Source organism: Cystoisospora suis (assembly GCF_002600585.1).
Source record: "Cystoisospora suis strain Wien I chromosome Unknown contig_2720, whole genome shotgun sequence".
Classification (NCBI taxonomy): Eukaryota; Apicomplexa; class Conoidasida; order Eucoccidiorida; family Sarcocystidae; genus Cystoisospora; species Cystoisospora suis.
Window position 1 is genome coordinate 10,606 of NW_027155516.1, and position 23,589 is coordinate 34,194.

The following is a 23,589-nucleotide window of genomic DNA, read 5'->3' on the forward strand; positions in this document are numbered from 1 at the left end:
CTACGTGTACCTTCTTGACCTGTGCCTGTCTAGTGCCGAGAGGTCTATGAAACTGCTTTTTTCGTCTACCCGTGCGCGAGGAGCCTGTCTTCCATGGTTCTATGTCCCAGTACGTGCGGAAGCGGGGGCGCCGCAGCCGGGGTCACCTTAGTCTTTGTAGAAAAGCACGATTCTCAGTCAGCGCGATTCGCCACCGGTGACGACACGAATAATCTCAGGAGTCGAAAGATGGATGGCAGCAGGCCTTCTCGGGACTAGATGGCGCATGACTCAGTTATCAGTATCATCAACGGAACATCACGTCTTCAGGCCACTTGCCGGTGATTCAAGTTGACAAGAGCGGGCAGCTTACCCCGGAAAGAGTCACACACAGCATGCATTCTTTTTCTGGCTCGCCACCTTTCAGATGTAAACGGACAAACCCGTAAATCAGAGGGTCAGGGCACAGGTGGAACAAACACATATAGGCGGACATCCTCGGGCCTGGGCTCTGCCTGCCCCGCCTCGTGTTTACAAGAGCCGAAGGGCCGTCGGCAGCCTGCTTATAGCTAGTGAGTGGGCCGCTGTATTGTCTTCTTTGCACCAAGAAACACTCAAGAAAAACTGCATACCGCGCTCAGCAGCCGGGAGTCCTAGCAGAAGTGTTCATATCTACCGTGCGATAATGCAGTAGCCATGACCCCTGTGGCGGCCAACACGCCAACTCACGTCCTCAACGGGCAAGGCTCAGGCGCTACCACGCAAGCTGCCGCACCCTGCAACTACACCAGAGCTCTCGAGGCTGTTGTCGTCGCGTATAAGATGCTGTATTTGGATTACACGGTCGCAGACCTTGCAAAAACAAATTCGCTTTTTTCACGACGTGGAAAGCACCAACAGCACACATAAGCATCACCAACCACACTACAATCGGGAGTTTCCGCAACACTCGACTCACCTGACTGTCGACCGATAGCAGCTGTACGATACCACGCCATACAAACCTTTACTCACTTGACAAGCGTAACACTTTCGATACCGCACCGCTGCGTGGCGTAATCGAATACCGGCCCGACAGCTGACATCGAATTCTTTCCAGAAGCAGAAGAATACGAGCTGCGTTTCAACAACAAACGTGCTTGACACGCTCCCGCAGTGCATTAAGGTTTCAGTCGCAGCCCTGCATCTCCTTGGCGCTACATATTTATTTCTCCCCATCGACCAGACACACGGTGTCGAGGATCTTCGAGACGGTCAACCCCCGTTTCCGCGTCGGGACGGACACAGAGAAAGAGCTTCGCCCCATCGGGCTCCCTTCGCGATCAAGAAAAACCTGTTCCAGTCTTCGACTACCGAGGTACACGCAGGAAACCTTGACACACGGTGCACACCTTCATCACGACGACTACGAGCGACTATCCTAGGCGAATGCCACTCTCACCACGGTCAAACGAGACACTTCGGGCTTAGCCTCGCGTACCCGCGGTCTCTCCGACCTTCTCGAAAGAACCTTCAGCTTACTTTCCTTGAGCCGCAAGTGAGCTCTGGTGAACCTGAGTTCATCAAGTTGCGCAGCGCGCGCTACACCTGAGGCCCCTTGTATTTTCTTCCTGTTCCGCCAGATGTACGAGCTGCGCCGTGGTGACTGAACCACACCCCCTCATTATTTTACACTGTCAGTCCGCCCCCAAGGGGTCGCACTGACCACTACATTGAGTCATTCTGTCATTCCTACCAGGGCTTCTCACCTTCCTGCTTACATCGCTGCAACCCTGTATTCGCTGCAAGCTCTTGTGTTCTCTTAGCGTCCGTCTCGGTCTCTCCCGTGGACTCAGTGTCCACAGTCGGACGGGCAGAAGCCGCCAGTAAAGCGTGAATTTCCGACGAACTGGACGTGCTCATTTCTTTTCCAGATTCAGGTGGAGGGCGGGAGCCTACCTGACCTGTTTCGAAACCTGGTTTTACAACTGTCAGCTCAGGCGAGCTGAAAGACATGGAGGCGAAACTCGGGCTTGACGGTGCCGCGGCTCTACCGGAAGATCCGGTGACGCAGACGAATTCAGTTTCGCCTTCTACTGCTCCTCGGAGCTGTAACCCCGCTTGCTCGCCGCTGACCTCTTGCTCCAGACAACCGGAAACACGACTCGAAGGTCTTGGTGGCACGCCTGCAGATTCTGCAGTCAGCGGAGAACACAACTGCGGTGCCGCACCGCGCGCAATTGCGCGAGTCCCACTGCCTCCTTCTCCCGGCGGTGGCGCTGCATTCGGCACTGCCGTAACTGTGGGCCCTCCCACACCAGCTGGTAACAAGTCGCCCGCCGGACACGCGGCCCTGACAGCATCGCTGAGCCTTCCGGCTCCGGCTGTTTCTGCTTTTTTCTCATTGTCCGTAATTATGGGCGGTGCCCTTGTCCCAGCTGCCGTTCTAATAAACTCCGCCAGATTTTCCAGGGTGGGTGCAGTCCTTGACGGAGCTCCGGAAAGCACCCCTGGCTGCAACGGTGTGGCCTCGCTTAATGACGAGGACTCCGGACTCGTCGCCTTGTAGCCGCCGCCACCTAGCAGCTGCAGAACTTGGTTAAAATGCGTTGCAACTGCCTTATCCACGAAACACGTCCCCGACCTGCACATTTCCGCTCGGCTGTCCCGAACCCCATCCAAGGCGTGAGAGGCATCCGAGACTCCAGGCCTAAGCAATCCTGCCCCCGTCTCTTGGTCAGCTGCCGCACGCTGAGACCGGCCAGCGCCGGGGTCACCAGACGAACAAAAGGGGGCGGCAGCCCCCCACCGTATCCCTCCAGCTGCTGCATCAACGTGCCCCAGCGAAGGAGATCTCACCAGGTTTCTCTCCGCGGCTCTCACAGCAGCTGCAGGCAGCGCGTCCGCGGCCGTCGCGCTCTCCGCCGCTGCTGCTCCCAAGGTCACACCTGGACAGAGTCCTCCGCCATCGCCCGCCGGCGTGGAGTCGTGGTGTACTCTGGCCTCCTCTTTACCTAAAACCAAGCGTAAACTGCTCGCGACGGAACCACTGCCATGCCCCTGCGCCGCGTCGTCTCTTCCGGAACCCCGGTACGGCGGCACGGAGTCCTCGCTGTCTTCTTCCGAACGGGGAACTGGGGATAAGTTTGAAGTCGAAGAGGGCTGCGGCGTAGACGGGGCACTCGCTTGTCTGTGTCTCAAATTTCTTTTACTCGCTTTTGACGCGGGGATATACTGTGGAACGAGCCACGCCGGGTTCACTGGAGTGTTCGTAACAGCGCACTTGTACAAAATGCAAGCCTCTCTGGCTTCTTCTAATGTCTTGTACTGCTTCAGCGAGAAGCCACTGCTCTTCAATCTGCCATCTTCTCGCCACTGACACCGCCACAGCCGCCTGGCAACATCGAAATACACTCCCGTCGGTAACTCCCCTATTGGAACGAGCTCTTCATCGTCGTTCGCTCCACTCCTCCTCGGAGTCCGATTACCAGAGCTGGGAGTCGGGGAGAAGGGTCCGGACGACTCCCCCACATTTGAATCTTCACTGCAGCTGCTACTGTTTCGCCTCCCATTCCCGCGAGTGTTCACTTTTTGTCGGGAAGGAGAGCGAGCTCGCGAGCCGTGGTCCGTGTACTGCGCTCCAGATGGAAAAGAAAGATATGGCCCACCACCCTTCTCACCACCGGTTCCACCGCCACGGCGATGGCCCGCGCTGCACTCAGAGCGCGGAGAGGGAGTACGGCGTGCTGACCTGCTAGAGGGCCTGAGAGAAGGATCCGAGCAGTCTCGTGTTCTCGGGTCACCTCTTCTGCCAGCCGCTGCCCGTCCTCGGCCTCCATACGCCGACACGGCACCGCCCAGGGCAGCGTCTTCGTACACACTCGGTATCAAGCCTTCTGGAGTCACTGTCTCTCTCGGTTCACGAGTAGCCCCTGCCACTACCTGTTGAGGCAGACCAGTAGCTGCCTCGGATCCGGCGGCCACACCTCCGCTAGCTGCCACTGCTAGTAACCTTCTGGACACGTCAGAGATGAAACCTGCAGTGCTACCTCTCGAAGACGAAGCATCAGGCAAGTTAAGAGCACGAAACACCGCCGCTGCTTCTGCAAGCCTCCGTTCGTAATTTCCGGAAACAAAATCTCTTCCGGCCGCTACTGAACTCTCTCCATCCTCTCCTCTGTCACTCCAGAGATCGCGCGGCGGCTTTTCGCTTTGGAATGCGGAGGCATTCGTGCACTTAGACCCTCGCTCGGCAAACTTCATGGCTGCTGCTAGCACAACCGCGAGCTGCTGGTGTCCGATCTGCTGCTGTGGCTTTAGTTCCGCTCGGAGCAGGCTCGAAGAAGCGAGCGAGCTGGCCCCTTCCCCTCTCCCTCCATCTCCGCTCTTCGAATAAAGTCGGGCAGTTGAAGCCGTCGCTTCCACTAGGCCCGTCGAAGGGGTCACAGCGGGGGGTCCGAAGTGGCGGCCAGTCACGGCCAGACTATCCTTCGCTGTTTTCGCTTTTTCAACGGCAGGGTAGGCCACCCCGACTTCCCCGGGGGAGAGACAACAGGGAGCGTTGCCCTGGTCCGTCCCAGCCTGGCACAGGCCCACTGGCGACTGGCCATTCTGCTGGCGCAAGAAGGCGAAGACCTGCTGGCTCGAAGGCAACCCGGAGGGGACCCCATCACCATCTAGACCTGGAAGAGAAGCTCCAACCTGCGATCCTGGGCCAACGGTGTCTCCCAGCTTGCGCTGCGTGGCGGCTGCACTCTGCTGGACCGGTTCCTGCGGAAAGAAACGATTTCTGCTATCTCCCCGGTCTGCAGCTAGCTGTTGGGAAACAGAGGTCACCATTTCGGTCTGGATCACCGGCGGCAGTGGAGAAAACAAAGAGTCACAGGCTGTTACTAAGACACGGCATCCGTGCAGTTCGGATGTCGCTGAAGAGAGTGGAGGCGAGCATCCGTCTCCTGCCGTTTCACTAACGGGTGGATTAACGTGCACATGTACGTCAGGAGATCGGGGGACGGAGGGCGTGCTGGTAGCGCTTATACTTCTAGTCGGCGTCGGAGGAAATGAAACGAAGCAAGAACCACGCTGTTCGCCTCCCTTCTTTTGACTCCCACTCCTGAACCCTTCCTGCTGCAGATGTTGGGAAAATGCTGCGTTGGTCGGGCTAACAAGACGACCGAAAACTTGTTCCTCCTCCCGGAGAGACACCGAGTCCGGCAAAGAAGCAAAAGTAGCTGGTGGCCAGCAAATGGCACGAGTACCGCTCGCCGTGTCAGTACTAGTTCGTTCTGGCGTTGTTGGCAGGAAATCCATCGTTCCAGCCTTTCCTTTCTTTCGTCCGTATAGTTCCCGGTTTGCCGGGTTTAGCAGTCTCCCCACCTGTTCTAGCTGCTGGTGCAACGGTAGAGAATGCCCAGCAAGCTCACCATCCTGCGAAGAAAGCGGAAGCTCATGGAGAGGTTCGCCTGCGACGGCACCCAGACACGGATCCCCGGTCCCCCCTGCACGGCAACTTCTGCTCCCAGACGCTTCGTATGACGGAGCCGCGCTGGATGCGCCGATGTCGGTATCCGGGACACTGCTCTGAAGCTGCCCGGCCGTACACGGAGAACGTCCGTGCTGCGAAGATGCCGGCTCGGCTGCTGAGTTGGTACTGACGAAGTCTGACAGTGGAGGCGCAACAGGATTAGCCATGGGAGCAGGAGACAAGTTACACAGAGGGGGAAGATGAGAACACATGGGAGACGAAAATGCTCGAAGGGGGATACGGTGACGGCGGAAGGCTGCTGCAAGACTCGAGTGAAACGAGTGAAGGAGAGACGAAGACTGACAAGGCTGTTGAGCGCGCAGCGATCCCGGAGAGGTCATCGGTGTAGCTGAAGGGAAAAAAAGGCGTCATGGCACCATACAAAGGAGGGTCACTTCTTATATTCTGTTCTATAAATCTCACGGTCTCATCCTGACCTTTCACGCGCATTCTCTGATGTACTCTTTACAAGCCGAGCCGTCGTCGCAAAAGAAGTGAGCAGGACTGTTTAGAGCGACCGAGCAAGTGTGAGAGTGATAAAAAGGAAACTCAGGGTAGTGTTTAACCTTTTCCCCAATACACCCTGCACCGTAGAGACCTAGCAACAACACAGAAGAGCAGGCGCAACTACGAACTAAAGGGTGTCTATCGAGCTTCAGACTGCGGGGGGAATTCTGCATGAAACTTCGCTGAGCTGCCAAGGAATATCCTGGGTATCGAATCTGTGAACTATCATGCTGTACTTTCTCATCAACTCAAACGCATGGACCGCACAAGAACGAAGCCCATCATGCACCTTTTTCAGGTTGAGGAAGACAAAAGCGGGTGACAAGAGTCCGCGTCTACCGCGTTCGCAACCAGCTGCATCAGCCTCACCACCCACAGTGCGAAATACAACCATTTTCTAGAGCTTGCAATGACGGCACACGGCGAATGCAACTGTTTGCTTCAGGTTGTTAGTGTAGACGGAAGAAAAGACACGGAAGAAGACAAATAACAAAAGAAGAAGCTCGGGAACTGCGACGCTTAGACGCGAAGCGTGACGCTGTCACGTCTGCTGGCTCCAAGCTACAAACTTCTTTCCGGCAGACGCATAGGCTTGCTCTCCGCGCGGGCAGAGCAGTGTACCTAACAGACAAATCGGTAACTACACACAGGAGAGCTTCGTGTCTGGATGGACGTTCACGGAACACAGTCCTGCACCTACGTTTCCCGGGCAACCCTGCCTTTTCACCTTCTGTGCCTGAGCTTCTGCCGTCTGCTGAACAAATTTCCTCGTCGGGAATTCTCTCCTCAAACATCTGTATTCTCTCCGTTCCTTTACTGACCAGAGTCACTTCCGCCCCTTCGACCTCGTCCCCTCCCTGCAACTCGTCTTCCTCGTCCGAAGTCCCCCCACTTCCGTAGTCACAGTCAGACCGCCAATCAATCTTGAAGTCCCTACCATCGCGTAGCTTTGAGACGTCGACAGTCGAGGCTCGCAACGTACGACGTGGGCACAGCCTCTCAGCAGACGCGGGTCTTGTCTCCAATCTCCAGGACCGAAGGCGGCCCTGGCTGTTGTCCTCAATGCCGCGGAACCCGGGACCCGAGCCGGGCCGTAGACGAAGAGACGGATCTATCCACGTGGCATGCGATGTGCATTCCGTACCCGAGGAGTCCCCTTCGGAAAAGATCGCACCAGGGCCGCGGCCGCCAGTTTCTCCGACGGAGCTTGGCTCACTGCTCGCGTCCGCACAGCTCTCGCCAATGGGTCCTCTCCCGACGGCATCCCCGTCTCTGGCCTTGCATAGCAACCCTGGTGAAAGACGGAAGGCTGAGGAAGCGGCCCCAGTCAGAGCATAATGGAGCGCGCCCTCGTCCAAACCCTGCCCCAGCTGTGAACGGTACAGAGAAGATGCTGTCGCACCTTGAGCTTTGGTTGCTGAATGCGGGCTAATATCCCCCTCAGGAAATATACAGTTTGGGGGCCTGTTTATCCTCACATACCCGCCCACGGCATCTGCGCCCTGAGCGAGTGCACACGGCACGCGTGTCCGATACGACCTGCCTTGTTCCTCTACAACAGAGCTGCACAACGGCGTCCGAATCGACGTGGGTAGAAGCAGGTGGCGGAGCTCCGGCTCTTGGTGGTCCCCCCAGAAGGACGCCGAAGCTATCGGCGCGCCGAGACCTCCGTCAAAAGAAGTAAAATCATGACCGTGACCAGACGAATGTGCTTCCCCCCTAAAACCTGGCGGGCTCGTATAGCCAAGAGCTGTAGGTGACAACTGAGAACCGGGAGGAGTCCTTGCGCCTTCTCGTTTTAATACTCTTTCCGCGTCCAGGGCAGAGTGTTTTTCCGTGATGCGATTACTACCGGGAACGTTCTCCTTCTGCCGTGGCAGCACCGCTCCCGATGTACCGGCGAGACGGGATGGCCTCTCTCCGTCACTCGGCAAACACCTCGACGCCGAGAAGGGTAGCTCGGCAGCAATTCTTCCGGCGAGCGACCACTCTTCTGCTCCTCTCCCGATACTATTCAAACCCGTATACTGACAGCGCTCCCCGGCTTCGCTGTCTTGTATTCCTAGTTTGGCGGAGCCGATCTCTTCACGTTTTGAGTCATGCGTTTCGCTTTCAAGATCACCCCGCTTCCTTTGTCGCCTGGCACGATTCGGAGGCGCGTCACCCGCGCTGGTTCTGGGTGAATCCTGTGGAAGAGGAAATTCTGTCGGCCGTCTCCGTAACCGCACTAGATTTGAGTGGCCGTCATGAAGTCTGTCGCACGGCGTAGCTTTTCCCCACAAAATTCTAGAAGGGCGCAACACCGAGAAGGCTTCTGCTTCATCGTCCCGCCGATGTGTCTCGCAATCAGAGACACACTCACTCCCTTCCCGACCCGTGCTTCGAACTCGTCGGTGCAAGCTCTCCTCCAACGGCGCCGACTTTCCTAGCACCCCTTCTGCACTGCCGACTGGCCACGCAGGGGGCCAGGAACGATGTAGAAAACGTTCTAGAGTTTCTTGAGCCATCTCTGCTTTCTGTTGGCTTCTCCGCAAGCCTCTCCTTGTTGATGAAGGAAACCAACCTCCCTGCTCTCGTCTTTTCTGTTCGAGATGTTTTTCCATCACAATCTCCTGTTGACTGGGAAAGAGGAGAGCAAGTAGAATATCCGCTTTCAAACTCCTCCTAAAAAGCGTATGCGCTGTGACAGTGAGGTACTCACAGGTGACTTTTAGTCCTCCTACGCAGCGTAACAGGCTCTCAAAGAGCTCTTGCTTCTTCTCTAACTTCCTGACGTGGTTCATTTGCCGGCATAGATCTGGCGCCTCCCCCACTTCCACTGCCCCTCGCTTCCGATGGTGTTTTGAGGTCCCCTCACCGGCAAGCAAACGATGAACTTCGGCGGGTGGCGCGGAAGACAGCAGGTTTGCGATGAGGCGACCCAAGGTCACAGGCTTCGTTTTTTTTTTTACAAAAGTAAGAGGAGGTTTCAGTTTGATTGCAGTTGGTGGCTGTCTCCGACGGCTCCCTCGGGATGTGTTGACAGTGCACGTTTTCTCGGAAGTTTCCAGCTGAAAAGGAGGTGAAGGCGAAGAATCTTGAACAGGCTCTAGGGCATCTACTAATGCAAGCGGAGAAGAGAAGAGAGAGAGTAGAGACAAAAATGCGGGAGAAGCGCGAGACGAAGACGACGTACCATCCGGTAGAGACGCGTGCTCACCGTCCCTCTTTCGGCTGTGACACTCGCTTTCTCCGCGTTCCCCCCCCCCCTTAACGCCATCCACGCGGCGAGCTGAGGACGGCGGTTCTTGCGCAGATCCCCGGTCCGAACAATCCTCCTGCACCGCTGTTTCGAACCCGCCGCCGCTGCCGTTACTATCGGCACGACTACTTTTTTCTACGACACTTGTGATCAACCGTTTCCCGACCCCCGACTCTCCACTCAGGGAATGAACACGTCCTCCTCCATCGCGAGTTTCACGTAGAGGTGTCTCAGTATCTTCACCCCGGTGGTTCTCTCGCCTGCTTGGAGATGTACTTTTCATTGCACCTCTCGACTGATCTACAACCTCTCTTGCTCCCGCCTCGTGTGACTGTAGTATGGAGCAGCTGCCCTCCCATCTGGGCGGCTGCCCGAAGTAACAGCCGTCACGACTTAAGATTTGCTTGCGCAACTTTGTGGAAGAGCTGAAAAAAGAACTCAACGCTTCCTCCCCAACTGTGACGAAAGGCAGCAAGCGCGTAAGCGCCGCTCGGAAGGTCAACTGCACCGCGAGCACGTCGAAGACGCACGGCTGCACGACGTCGTGCTGAATCAACAGCAACAGATCCATGTCTCCGTCGCCCCGGCCTTCCGCGCCTGGTTCAGCTACGGCCCTTGTTTGCAAAAAGGCCTCGCTACTACCTGCCGCAGGCATAAAGGCTGCCTTTCCGGGCCCTCGCCACATGCTTCTCGGCTGATCAATTTCCTCCAGCTTTTGCCTGGCTCCCTGATCATTAGCAAGGGGAAAACCTAGGTTACCACCGCGGTGCATCCGTCCACATTGATCATGCGTCTTGCCAACTTTGCTATTACTTGGCCGCGCCACCAAATACGCACGTGGCGAACCACTGAGCACGGTTTTTGAAGCGTCGCTCTCAAAACCAGCATTGCAGCACTCTACACTCCTTTGGCAACACGCCACGAAATACTCGAAGCCGAAGCAGTCCTCCCGCCACCTTAGCCCAAGCAGGAGCGCGCATCTTGGACAAGAGTCATTCCCCCGTAAAAGAGACGCACGCGGTGACCTGGTGATACTCGGATCCCCCGACCAGCAAACGTCTTCTCCCGAACCCTTTACGGTGCTGAAGAGCGTGCAACAACAAGAGGACGCCGCAAGGGTGCAAGGCACGCAGACGGACAGAAACCGAGAGACGAGAGCGTGAGCCAAGGCATGGAGGCAAGCCGTACCGGTCGCCTCATCTGCGAAGACAAAGAAACGGAAAAAGAAAACAAATGTAGCCGTCTCATCCTTCCGAGCACACACCTCACGGATTGTCCAAAAAGGGAGGAGCTCTCAGGTCTACACAATCGCGTACTGTGCCAATGGAGCACCCCTGGGATACCCAACACGGAGAACAAACCGCAACCCAGACGTGCTCAGCTGGCTTCGACGCTTTCCCGGTTATCATATCCGGGGAACGCAGGTTGCCTCTTCTCGGCCTACCAGAGAACAGGACCTTAGAGTGTGCTTCTAATGACTCCTGGGCACGTTCTCATCAGTTCCACACACTCATGGGAACGGAAACGGGTACGCACTCCGCCCACGCCGGCCTACCTTCGGTAGCCCTGGTTGGCACACCCGACGAGCATCCGTCGTAAATCTCCTCTTGCTCTTCTGGCACTGAATATCTCCTCCTCCCATCCCGAGAGTTCTCCGGTTCCGTCTCTACTTGTCTCTGGCCACTACTCCAATATCCCCGTTCCCTGCGGGGTACAACTGCAGACGATCGGGACCCGTTCGCGGAGCTGGCCGAAACGACAGTCTCTTTCGCGGCTGTCCCCCTATGACATTGCCGGTCGTCTGTTCTTCCGAGAGCCGGATGCTCATACGCAGCCTCAACAACAGTTGCGCCGGAATTCTGTAAGGGACTCACATCGAGCTTCGAAGGCTCTGACATTTCATCTCTCGGAAGATGCAACCGCGTTCTTTTGACAACTCTTCCCCCTCCACTAGAAATGAACGTGTCTACGGAAGACAGCAGTTCGGTGCGCTGAGCCCCTTCTTCTGAACGTGCACTCGCCGGAGCCTCCAAGCTCGTCGCCCAGCTAGGCCCTGGGAGTCGGAACCCCGGCACCGGATCATTAGCGCCGTCAACATGCGCGAGATCTCGCTGAGACTTTTTCTGCCGGAACCAGCTTATTGCCATATGCACGGCGCGTCGGAGGCGAGCTGGAGAGGGCTCAAACTTGGACGCGCCATGAGCATCCACAAGAAAGTATCTCTCTAGTAGACGGGGTCGAAGCCGATCTCCTTCTGTCCCCTGAGATCGGCCGCCGCCACAGGAAGCCCCTCCAATATCTTTCCCCACGGCAGCGCTTTCTGTTCGAGGCCCCCGGGGCTCTGTGCTGCTTCCGCTTTCGACAAATTTTCTGTCATGCGCGTCAGTTCGTGAAGTCTGATCCTGGCGACTATCCTCTCCGCCTGGGCTCCTGGCCGGGCGTTCCCCAGCATCCGCCACTCTCCCCCCACCGTCATTCTCCCTACAAAAAGCGCTCCCCTTGACAGTACTCTCCAATTCGTCAGGAATCGCCACAGACGCGCGAACCGCCAAAGCGTGGCCGAGAACTTTCTGACGGAGAACCCAGATTCCCTCTTCGTCGGCAGGAGTCTTGAGGCCCTGCTTCACTGTTTGTCCCATGCCCGCACTCGCGTGTCCATGCACTCCAGAGTGACGACCTCCCGCGCCCGCTACTCCGTGCTCTGTCGCGCTTGGAATACGCCCGGCGCTCCGGCTCTTGAGTGGCCGAGTCCGAGAGGGCGGATCCCGCGAGCACAGTAGCCGCCCTACGTCTGTGACAGGAGCCCAGAAGAGGGAGGACGTGGGCCGTGAACACTCGATCTGGTCAGCAGAAGTCGGTGCTCCAAGGCATGCAAGTGACGCCACACCGGCACCTTCCGCAGCTTCCTCCACAGAAAGAACGCCTGAACACGCGCGAGTGAAAAGACTGCCAGGACCACTTTCGTCTCCGGAACTGAGGGAGCCACCCCCATGGCCAGCAGAGATGGTAAGGGGTAGCGACCCGGACTGTTGAGCGCACATCAAAGCGATAGCTGCATCTCGTACGCCGGCTGCCAGCAGCTTTGACACGTGGAATCCGTACACGGTTACTGGGACTTCCTCAGACAGGAACGATGCAAGAGCAGAAGAGGGATCCGTCAGGGACGGTTCTGCCCTTGTCTTCACTACGGTCAACTCTCTGCATCCACCTGGATTTATTTTTTCCCGCAGGCGGTGGCGCTTTTGCGGAGGGCCAGGCTGCTCAGCCGACTGAGAAACGGCACGATGTCTCTTCCCTCCGTTGCTACGAAACGGTGATGAAGCGACGTCCACCTTGCAGGCCGCTCTGTCTGGCCTACAAAACATACCACCAGAATCGTCCCCCGCGGACGACAGCGTGCGTTCTGTCTCCGCGTCCTTGCTGCCTCTGAAACACCAGCACGGCGGAGGACCCTTGAAGCTCAATGGAGGAATTGCAGTGAACCCCCTGGGAACATCCGGCGATGCCGAAGACAGGAAGGGACCAAGGAAGTTGACGACAGGAGACACAGAAGCGTCATCCGACGAAGGAACAAAAGGTGAAGTCACACTGGTTCCCGGAGAAAGCGAGGCGGGAAAAGGCAGCAAGCTGTCAAGGCAACAGAACAGTTCACCATCGTCTTGTATCCCCGGGCAAATACCACACTCTCGGCTCGCACAACTGATGTCAAGCGGAGACGCACCGGAGTCGTCACCGGAACTGATGGCATCCCTCGGCGCCGGCACAGGGAGAGCCAAAGCGGACTCAAGAGAACAGGGCGGTTTCGCGGCTCCTGGCTTCCGTCTAGTGGGGAGGAGATATATTCTCCAAAGCGAGTTCTCAGGCGCGAGAGAAGCCCGGAAAACGAAATGTGCGACGTCGTCAGCCTCTGTTGGCGGGACAGCTACACCTGCCGCAACGCCCGGTTCCATGCCCTGAACTGCACCAGGAGAGCTTGACACGGACGAGAAAAAAACGGGGAGCAAATCAACTGCTGGCGCTAAGAGACGAGACTCCACACTCGCGTTGCAACTGCTGCTCGAGCAACTATACTGGAATTCGTGGTCGCTTGTCCAGTCTCTCCGCGCACTCGTGTTATGGAACCACTTGTTCAGGTGAGTGTATACAGCCGGAACCAACACCCCTATAAGTAACGCCGCCGTTCGGTTAAGGAGTATCTCCGTTGGTTGCAGGAGCGAGGACAGATACACTTCAGAAAGGGAACGATAGAAAGCAGCCTTAGCAGAGACTGTGGTCAAAACGGCGACTCCATCGGGACTCGGACTTCGGACACGGCGTATCGAGCCCGCTTTCTGGTTGTCGCGTGTACAATCAAGCAAGCCACTGGGTACAGCCCTTCGACTGCATGCCAGGTTTGGTGCCACGGACATCTCCCTGAGAGCTGTCTCATCTGGTGTCTCCGATGCTACACGTGCTGCAATTGTAAGCACACTTGCAACATCAGAGGATTCAACTGCTGCACCACCCGCTACAAGATTAGATCCCAGAGTAGATTTCGCGCAGCTGTTATCCCCCAGCTCTCTCTCTTGACCGGCGGTAGCTTTCCTCACGGACGCCCCCTCTCCCTCAAGCTCCTTCTTATCGACTCCGGATTCATGATCTCTTGAATGACGCTCTTCAACCTCTTGTGGTGTTACTGTCGGGGACCCCTTCTGCGCACCGTCCCCCTCTTGGCCTCCGCCGCCGACGCGGCTCTCACCATCCAGCGCGAATCCGGTTCCTGCTTTCTCACTCTCTGTGCTAGGTCTTGCCACTCTTTCCGCAAGATTTGCCCCTCCCCAGAGCTGCTGTCGTCTGCCCTGTCCCCCCTCTCCTGCTGTCTTGCCTGTTCTATCCTCCTCTATACACTCCTCTACTCTTTTGGTTTCCTCCCCTTTTCCGGTCGGCAACACCACTGCCTCCAACCCCTCCGTCGAACCCCGAGACATCTCTTCAGCCAAGAAGCGTCCTGGCGCAATAGCATCGACGGCTGCCGCAATAAATCTAGCTGCAGGTGACTCAGCACGGGATGTCGAGGACGGAGTCGGTATCGAGGACACTCGGCCAATAAGCGCCGAGCAACACACACTCTCCAATGAACGCGTTGCTGTCCTATCGACTACTACACGCGCTCGCGCGCTCTCACTAAAGAGACCGGAACGATAGCCAGCCTGCTCAGGCGGAAAAGCGTGTACTGATCTAGACCTCTTCTGTTGTCCGACCATGCAATACGCCCGCCCGGTGTCATCGGTTGCTTCCACCCTTGCTGCTTCCGCCCCTTTTTCCGGATCTCCGACGTCTCCAGAGAGTGCTCTGTTCGCACGCCCCCTGATATCCATAGATTGTCGCTGCTCAGCATCCGGCAGCGGAAACCGCCGATCACGTTTTGGAGCTCTCTGTCCGGCCGAGGGTGAGAACGCTGCCTTACCTGGGAAGACCTGGCGAGACGTCCAATCACATCGATGCCCGCGGCTGTAACGACTGTCTTCTCTTCGCGGGTCGGCTAAAGCGGAAGATCCGCGTCTGAAGGACGCTGCTGGATCAATGAAGTCCTGTGGTGCAGTTGTCGGACTGCACGTCTCTCCGACCAAATCAGCATGGTCATGCCCCGAAGGAGCCGTAGCACTAGGAGCGTCATGAAACAGTATTGGATCAGAAGAAAAAGGCACTACATCGGACGAGGGACACTCGCCTGCAGTCAGTCCTTCGTGGGGCAGCCTGTCATGTATCTCTATTCCCCGGTCACTGACGGATGCATCCGAAATAGCGACCGACCCCCGGTTCTCCGAAAACGGTCTGAGTGGCGTGGCGAGAGGAAGCATGTGAAATCCTCACGGACGAGAACTCTGGTAGACTGCCGCACCGTCTGCTCTCCCTGCACTCTCCCTGACTGTCTGTCCAGCCACCCCCGCTGTTTCCCTTTTCCACGCCTTTTCCCCCAGCGCCACCACTCCTATCCAGGGATGTACGGCAAAAATAGAAAGTACCTGCTCCCTCTAGTGACGATGCCATTGAACACGGAAAGAGTCACAACAGCAGACTCAAAGCAGACGCGGCCTTCCCTCCAGTACCAACACGTGTACGAGCTGAAGACAAGAAAGGTCGGGCAGCTCCTCAAGAGTGTGTGGCTGAGGTCAACGAACTACGAAGCTATGTGGGGGTGGAAGCGGGGCCCAGCAACCTTCGGGTGCATAAGGAAAGGAGGCAGAAGAAAACGGTTCACCCCCGCGTGCCCCACCACGCGAGCTTGGAGGCGGAAGCGTTGCAGATGGTACCGGGATTGCAGGACTTGCTGCTGTGGCACGAACGACTGTCCCCGTACGGCAAGGTGAGAAGGATCCAGCCTCTCTTCATCCTTCTCCCACACCAGGAGTTGACCTACTGGCTCAAGGGGCATAACCCGCCTGTCTAACGCGTAGTGTAGGCTTTCCTCGCCCGTGCGAATGCAACTAACGGATCGCGTGACACCGAGATATTTTTCACTCCCCTTTCCTGCCCTCCGTGATGTGTAGCACATCAGAGGATGATTCATGATCACGAAGCAATGCTGCTAGTAGCCAAGCGAACAGGAAGGTAGTCCGAAGGGAGACTGGTAGGCGCCACGGGCCAAGCCCGGCTCACTCGTACAGATTCAGCCGTGATATATCTGAGTTTTGCCACTCTCCGGGCTTTCTCCCGAGCTTGCTGCATCCCTCTGGGACATTCAAACACGCAAACAAATACGCTACCCGTCTGGGGAGCGATTCACTGAAAGGCAAGAAACATAGAACCAACCCTAATGGAGAAAACCGGCTTCAAGTGTCCGTCCTGGGACCCCCGCTGAGGAAGTACCGGCCAGTTGTGGAACCCTCAGGGAAAACAGAATAACGTCCGTGTCGGTATCACTGCTCAGACGAAAAGGAGGGAATTTCTTGAGTAAATCAAACAGATTCCAGCTGGCATACTGCCCGCAGCAGTGCCGCGCTCGGAAAGCTGAGCGTTACAACAAAAACAAGTATGTACGGGCGACGATTCCATCAGCGAGTGACGCTCGGAGTTCGCATTCCGGACTGAGCACAATCAATAGCGTCAGGTGTGTCCTCTAAAAGGGCTGGTCAGAACCGCCTTTTCAGCATCGCGTTCCGCCTTCGAGCCGGGGCGAAGACTAGCAAAAAAAAAGCCCGAATGCGCTCCCGAGGCCCACAGAGAGATAACACACACCGGGGAAACCTGAACTCCTGAAATGTCACCTGTAAGGTCGTCAAGTCTACGGCATGCGAGAAAAAATTAAGCCATCCTGAAAGATTCGGACAGATGAGTCACTTCCAAGGAGTGGATCGATAACTGTAACAGAGGGCCCTCAAAGGGAGAGGAAAAAAGGAAGGACCTCCACACAGAGAGCTTAGCATCCGTCCCTGTAAAAAAAGAAAGAGCACCGCTCAGCTGTCAGCCGAGGGAACAAGAAAGGAAGAAAGGAGGTAGACCAAAAGGCGCTCCCCTATAAAGCTGGTGCAGCATGGACACACACACTAACCAACGGCTCAGGCCGCTACAAGACGGCTGCCTGTTGCAACTAGCGGTCCCCGTCAAGATTTCTCCGTCAAAATCAAGAGAAAAAAAGAAGAAAGCGAAGATTACCTGTACTGCTGAATAGCGCCAGAGGGGTCGTGCTCGGTGTCTTTGCCGTTCGGGTTAATTCTTTGGTCGATCGATACTTGCCAGTCCCGTTCCGCTGTGCGCGTGCACCAGCGACCAGCCCGGTTCAGCGCGGTGTGTAAAGAGCCGCGCTGGGAGTCCCTCTTGACAAGGTGAACAAACTGCTGGTAATAGTAAGAACGAAAGAGTCGCATTCATGTTGAGACACAAAAAGACCAAGAAACGTATCAAGACACGCCACGCCTGTGCGAGCGGGCATGACAGCACAAGGTTGGTTGCCCCAGAGAGCTGCTGTCTCGTCTGTTAGTTGGCAACGGCGGAGCCAGCTTGCAATACTCACGCTCAGTGAACGAAGTTATGCTGCGATTTTGACAGCAGAAAGGCAGTTACCTCCCAAGGTTGTTACTCGGGAAACCTCCCGGTAAGGTGACTGCTGGGGTATCCTGTGTGTGCTCTGACGTCTATTATTCGGCCGGCAGCAAGGTAGCTCTTCTCACATCAAAACGTTGCCGGCCTCGCTGAAAACCTAGGTCACAAATGCAGCGTAACACACCCTCAGGGATCGTGATCGGAAAAGGTAGAACTTGCGGACCTGCAGTTTACCTACTCGGACACTGGATCGAGGTAACCTTGTAACCCGGCGGTGTCGCCGACCAGCGTGAAACCTTCAACAAGCCCAGGAGTTTAGCGACCTCACTCTGGCCAGGTTTCAGGTGGAGCCCCTCTACGGGCCGTTCTGGTGAACTAAGTATAGATATCGCCGGCCACCGTGGTCATTCCAAGGGATGCTACGCCAAGCAGCTCTTGAAATCCTGTATGTCAGCACCACGAGAGCATTCTGTTCCTGCTTGAAAAAGGTGCTGCACCCGCCGGTCGGGATCGGCATCGCGGCCGGTGCCACAAGACTCCTGAAGTCCAGTTCGGTTCTTGTTCTTGAGCTCACACAACGCGGACGCGTAGCTCGGTGCTATCGGCCTGTATCGGGCATCTTTTGTTCGACACGGCATTGCAATGCGTCATCGAACGCCAACAAAAATATATGGGGACCGAACACGGGCACCGAGATGGCACCTTCACACGTTAGCGCCCCTAGTGAAGCAGTAGGACGCCGGGCGTACCCCACAGTAAACTTTTCGGAAACGCGGAGGCCGGAAGGTATGACACAAAGCAATGTCAGCACCACTCCAATCCTGGACTGCGACTGGTCGTGTCCACCAATCCTTCTGACTGCTCGGGCGGACTCTTGCGCGATCTAGATCTGCCTCGGCTGTGGTTCCGCGGAGCGCTGAGCGGTTTCCCGCGGGCCGCCTCCGCATGGCCGTGAAGAGAAAACCACCGAAGTGGCAGTCGCGGTGAGCTCGTAGTTCTGTGTTTACCTTGAAGGCGGCGCGTCGGAAGAAACCACCAGAGTGACGGTCTGCTATCGCAAACGAAAGAAACGACGATCAGCACTTCTCTTCTTTGCCAAGCTGGAGGACCGACCAGTTCCCACCGAAACAACCGCACACACCCCCCTCGACTAGTCGCATACACGGAGCTCCTGTCTTGTTCCCAATCGACCCCCGGGGAGAATGCAGCCGACTTCTCGCACGAAAGTAAAACACGGCTTCTAAATGAGTCCTAGCTAAATTGTTTTCTTAACCAAGCTTTGTGGAGCTGATCGAGTCTGGAATCCTCGCCCGCTTTGTCTGAGCCCTGCAAGCGGGTCAAACTCGTGCACGTGGCGAGATTTCTCGAAGAGTTCTTCGCTTCTTGCTCCGGTGGGCTTTCCGGAACGCATGAAAGTTTTCCAAAGCACTTTTTCTCGAAGCCCGTCTCAGGATGGCTACGCTTGCGGGAAGCGAATATGTGCGGTTCTTGCGAATAAAGCACAAGGTCATTCAGAGGCTTACGAAAGAGCTGAAATCGTATCAACTTGAGGTGGAACAGCACAAGGCGACTGTCGCCCGAATGAAGGTAATCCCTGCTTGGAACTATTTCGAGAAGCAACCAAACAGCACCGCCGCTGCACAGTGGTCTGGGCAGCAGTTCTCACCCGGGTCGACGGCAGTGGGATGCACTACTCCGGGTGCCACTTAGTCTACTTACCAGTCGACGGCGCTTTACGAAAGAAGGGGGGCTGGCTTCCGGGAACGTGCACGACTTCGTCCTTGGTGTTTGTCGAGTGTATGCTGGCGTCTACACCCTTTATGTGCGCGGGGAGTATTGTGCTCCATAGAAGACCTGTACACTCTGTAGTGAGCTGCACGTGAGTCTCCGATACCAGCGTGCTCTTAAGCACTGTTGCCAGTCTCCGTCTACCCAAGCGGTGACCGGTCTCTCGCGCGCACAGGTGGTTACCGGTTCTCATGTGTGTTGCGTAGGCGGAGAGAAGGGAGCCGAGCGATATAAAGCAGCAGCAGAACGTGTTGGACGAGACAGTTATCATGGTCCCCGATGCCGAGCAACGGCTTCTGAAAGCCTGTGTCGAGCTAGATGACTACATGCTGTCTAATGCCTCCTGCATGGCATCTGTTCAGCGGGCGCTGGCTCGGCCTCTTGACGCCGGAAGTGGCGACAGCCGGCCAGCCCTTATTGCCCCGGCGGAGTGTGACCGGGGAGCTAGCGAATCAGGAGAATCAGTCCAACAGAGCCTCGATAAAGAGGTTGAGGGCATTGTAACGACTCTAAAGAGCCTCGAAGACGAACTGCCGCACCTTCAGATTGTGCTGAAAGCTCTTGATAGCACAGGCACCCAGGAGTGCGCTTCCAGTGCATCAGAGAGTGACGATGAAGAGGTATAGTCCCGCGCTGCGTCTGGCCGCCCTCCCCAAGTTGGATTTGAACTGCGTCCCGGGGTTCCAGCAGCGGAGAACAGGACACGTATAAGAACTGAGCTGTGAACTGAAAGGTGCTTGCGCAGTGGAAAAAAGAGAAACTGATTTTGTAGGCGAGTATAGAGGACCCTCAATCTTCTTATTCCGTCTTCACCAGACAAGGTGCCTGACTGCCCTATATGGGTGGAAGCCGTTGTGGAGGCGCTTAGCCGCCGCCAGAAGATCTGAGTTGCTCTGCATGCTTGGGCCAAAAAGCCGGAGTAGAGTCCACACACAGAGCCTTCTCCGTGCGAAAATGCAATCTCAGGTCGCCGAGGCGAGTCTGCCAGACCTTAGTGGTCGCGGTCACGCAAGTGTCTTGCACCGTGACGCAGCGGTCCGCCCGCGGTACAGCAAGAAACGGATGGTCTCCGAGCATCCTCGTAAGACACTCGCCAATTTAAGAATTTACAGCTACCCCCCGTGGACGTGTACTTACACGAAGCAATGCCCACGCCGAACAAACTAAAGAAGAAATACTGGGTATCAGTCGTTTTTCTTCAACGTTTTTCCCTGTTCCGCACCGCTCCCGGACAGTGTCGGGTCAGCGGCAGGTTCCTCGGGTCCTCTGCGTCGGAACAAAAGTCGGATCAAAAGGAGTAGAACAAACAGAACAACTGCGACGGTGCTCCAATCTACCGGCGCTACGGTCGAGCCACTAAGGTTGCTCATGAGAGAGGTGGAAAGGCTTTCTAGCACCGGCGGCGTTGTGTGTTTGGGACTCGGGTCGTCAGTTTCACGGATTCCTGATGGTGGGCCCATAGCCCCCGAAAGGGCAGCCCCACCTTCTCTTTCTTGCTGGGCTGTCCCAGCAGCCGCTGCACCCGGCTCTTCGTAGTGTATCCTGCCAACGTTGCCCCTTCGTTCTTGCGATAACTCCGACTGTACATTAGCGGTTACTACCATACCATCCTCGACTTGAGAAACCGTTTCCGGCTGCAGGTGAGATCTCCCCCGGGAAGCTGCCACATTCTTGAACCTGTACTCTCCTTCACCATCAACCGCCCCGGCCGATGGGGCATTCCACTCTCCGGCGAAGGATGCTGCAACATCTCCAGGAGATCGGCCGTACGTCTTCAAGAGATGTGCTGCTACAGCGATATCACCCTCTCCCAACGCGGCGGCTGGATCGCCGTTCGCCTCTCGCAACGACGGACTACGGCTGTCGAGACAGGAAATAAGCACACGATCCATGTGAGCTCCATTAGTGCAACAATATGGGCCACGTCTGAAGTCAGGTAGTTTCTCCAGAACTCGGACTACAAACCAGTTTCCCGGCAGAAGGCAAGTCACACTCGGCAGTTTAGTGCGGAAGGCCGCGGTTGGTAACACTCCAAGACTCGGGCCCTGCCCAACAACGGGTCAATGTCACCAATCTCTACTCCGCAATGCCTCGCAGCCCCCCGCAAGCTAAGAAACTAAGCTCTGTAAGCGCTGTCGTGAGAAAGCAGGGCTTGAGAAAGTAGACCCTAAGATTCCGCGTCAGTTTCCACTATGGGTTTATGAAGTTACACGCAGGCCCGGCTACAAAAGCAGATGCACTTACGCAATCGCCGGAGAGTCGCAGATAGGCCACGGCGTGGCAGCAGGGGCTGTGGGAGGTGAACGGGCCAGATGCCCAGCTGCCCCGACGCCGCATAAGGTTCTGATGATGGACTCAGGAGTCACATCACCGATGCATCTGTACGAGGCACAGCAAAAGAAGGACCCGGCTCCAATCAAATGAACTGACGGAGTCACCGTCGTTCAACATGGGAGAGGCGGCCTTCCAGCAAGCAGGGCTGCTGCACAAGCTCAAGCGACACACCAGCCGGGAACTCCATGCGCACTCAGGCTTGAGAGAATCGCGTGATCAGACAGGACGCCGTGACCCAGTGATATTGTTACTGCATGGGTCGGACTCGGTATGAGCGGACGCCCCCTGAAAGTACAAAATACTGGTCCAACCATCTAGGTGACATCGAGTAGGGAGCTGTTTCTCTAACCTGAGTACCAGGTACGGTAGTGGTAGTGTTTGCTTATGAGTGTAGAACACCCGAAGCCGCTTGTCCATGTGGCACACCAAAGAGGTTAGTACTGCCGGTTATCGTGTAAAACACGGATCGCGGATTCCCAGCAGCTCTAGCTCCTAGTATGCGTTCCTACGAATATATGGACCAGGAGACGTGCAAGCTCACAATGCGAGCACTTGAGGATGCGGGCCGGCCCTCTTACTCTCCGTTCCTCTACATCTAGAGCGGGCAAGGCGATGTCAGTGCACGTGTGCTTCCTCTTTTCTCGAGGAATGCCACTGGCCAAGACCAACACCGGCCATTCCGAAAGTCTGTTGGCTGCATCCTCAACTTGAACTGTGGAGCTCGACGGACGAACTCACTTGCGGCCATTCAAAAAGAAGAGAGGGACCGTGCTAAGATGAAGGTCGACTTGCCGCTGCAGGAGAGCTTGCGCTTTGTCGCCCTGTTCGCATTCCTTAATGATTGGCTCTACGGGGAGACCAAGCTCCACCAGCCGCTCCAAGCTGCATCTTTTGTCAAACGGAGGAAATTTCATAGACGGATAGACTCCCTGAGGCTCTCGCTGAGCCGAACCGGGGTGCACGGATGAACCGGTGACGTCTGTTGCAGCAGTAGCGGAATGGCCACTGCATTCTTTGGACCAGAGGTCCAAATACTCCCACAGCACAGCATCATCCGCCGTCGGCGAGGCCGTCCCTGGCTTAAGGGACGTCGTGGGATCGGGCGCTTCATTGCGTCGCGGATGAGTTGACGCGTATTCCACTAGACACAGCTGAAGCAAAGTCTCCTCTGCCACTTGTCGGCCAGTGACTTGCTCAGAAAGGGACGCTGGCTCGTCGGGTGGAAAAGAGCAGAAGTGCCCATCCTCTCCAGTAAGACAAAGACTTGCATGGCTTGCGTCTGGATCTAAATTAAATATGTGGTACCCGAGCTGCACGTGGAACCGAAAGGGCACCGCTGTCGTGAAGGCCTGGGTCCTTGGATTGACGAAGTGGAGCCGGCTCCACATGACTTCGCGCTGAAGCTGCGCCATCAGAGGCGCTAATCTCGACAGGAGAGTGATGGAGGAAGAAAGAGAGAGGTCAACATACAAAAGAGCTTCGGTAGCGTGGTCACCACTTTCATGCGCCAGCCTGGGGGATTCCACTTGCCCCAGTCCGGACGGTGAGGCAGGCAGCCCAGCCGTCAGCTGAACCTGCGTCTGCATGGTGGTAGGCCAAGTCATCTATCAAGCGTTGCAGACGGTCACACACTCAGCGGTGCCGAACTACTCGTCTACTGCCTCGCACAGCCGGACATTCGACATCGCTTTAGAGGGTCACACTGGCAGTGCCTTGGAATCGCTGCCAAGAACAGCGGGCGGAAGCTCTCCATATTCTCCACCCAGCGAGGAACCTACTCCGAGCAAGCGGCCCTGCACCGGGTGAATTCACTCCGACATAGCTGGGCGTAATGCCTGGCTGGTTTCGAGACAGCATGCGAAGGGCGGTACCACCAACTTCTGGAGACAGCATGCAGCCAGTCTCTCGCTCCTGCGTAGCGCAGTTGCCCGCGTGGCCGCCGTCATGGTGGTGTAGCTTGGCGTCTCCAAGCCAACGAGAGCCTGATCAGCCACTGAAATGCGTTCAGAAAGAGCCAACACGTAACCGGGGACTGAAGGTCTGCGCTCAGGCTAAGCACTTCACAAGCCAGCTGGTGTGTTTTCGAAACGCGAGGATAAGGCATTCACACAACCGCGGCAACGCATCTACGCAACCGCCCGAACACCAGTCCGCCGACTGACGAGCGTAACAAGAAAGTCATTAACAGCTGCACAAAAATAACATTGGATAGGTG

The 23,589-nt window shown here is 56.5% G+C and overlaps 3 protein-coding genes across 3 annotated transcripts; 1 reads left to right on the forward strand and 2 right to left on the reverse strand.

Annotated features, from left to right (window-relative positions):
- Window positions 1-761: 761 nt before the first annotated feature.
- On the reverse strand, window positions 762-15,043 carry CSUI_005607 (ap2 domain transcription factor ap2viii-4; the record flags this gene model as incomplete). Its single annotated transcript, XM_068065778.1, has 3 exons — window positions 762-5,831; window positions 6,717-10,430; window positions 10,786-15,043. Coding segments are annotated over 3 exons (12,093 nt in total), but the record flags the coding sequence as incomplete, so codon positions are not given.
- Window positions 15,044-18,259: 3,216 nt separating this feature from the next.
- CSUI_005608 (tubulin binding cofactor a protein) lies at window positions 18,260-19,743 on the forward strand. The gene is made up of 2 exons (XM_068065779.1): window positions 18,260-18,839; window positions 19,247-19,743. The coding sequence occupies exons 1-2, from the start codon at window positions 18,705-18,707 to the stop codon at window positions 19,664-19,666; spliced, it is 555 nt and encodes a 184-aa protein (XP_067922247.1). The 5' UTR covers window positions 18,260-18,704; the 3' UTR covers window positions 19,667-19,743.
- Window positions 19,744-20,224: 481 nt separating this feature from the next.
- CSUI_005609 (uncharacterized protein) lies at window positions 20,225-23,312 on the reverse strand (the record flags this gene model as incomplete). Its single annotated transcript, XM_068065780.1, has 3 exons — window positions 22,113-23,312; window positions 21,285-21,419; window positions 20,225-20,900 (listed from the first exon to the last, which is right to left on the reverse strand). The coding sequence occupies exons 1-3, from the start codon at window positions 22,976-22,978 to the stop codon at window positions 20,225-20,227; spliced, it is 1,677 nt and encodes a 558-aa protein (XP_067922248.1). The 5' UTR covers window positions 22,979-23,312.
- Between the last annotated feature and the right edge of the window lie 277 nt (window positions 23,313-23,589).

Bases quoted from the DNA above. Each gene is read 5' to 3' on its own strand.
- CSUI_005608 (XM_068065779.1), top strand. From the start codon at position 18,705: ATGGCTACGCTTGCGGGAAGCGAATATGTGCGGTTCTTGCGAATAAAG. The intron at 18,840-19,246 runs GTAATCCCTGCT...TGTGTTGCGTAG, and splicing joins CGACTGTCGCCCGAATGAAG to GCGGAGAGAAGGGAGCCGAG.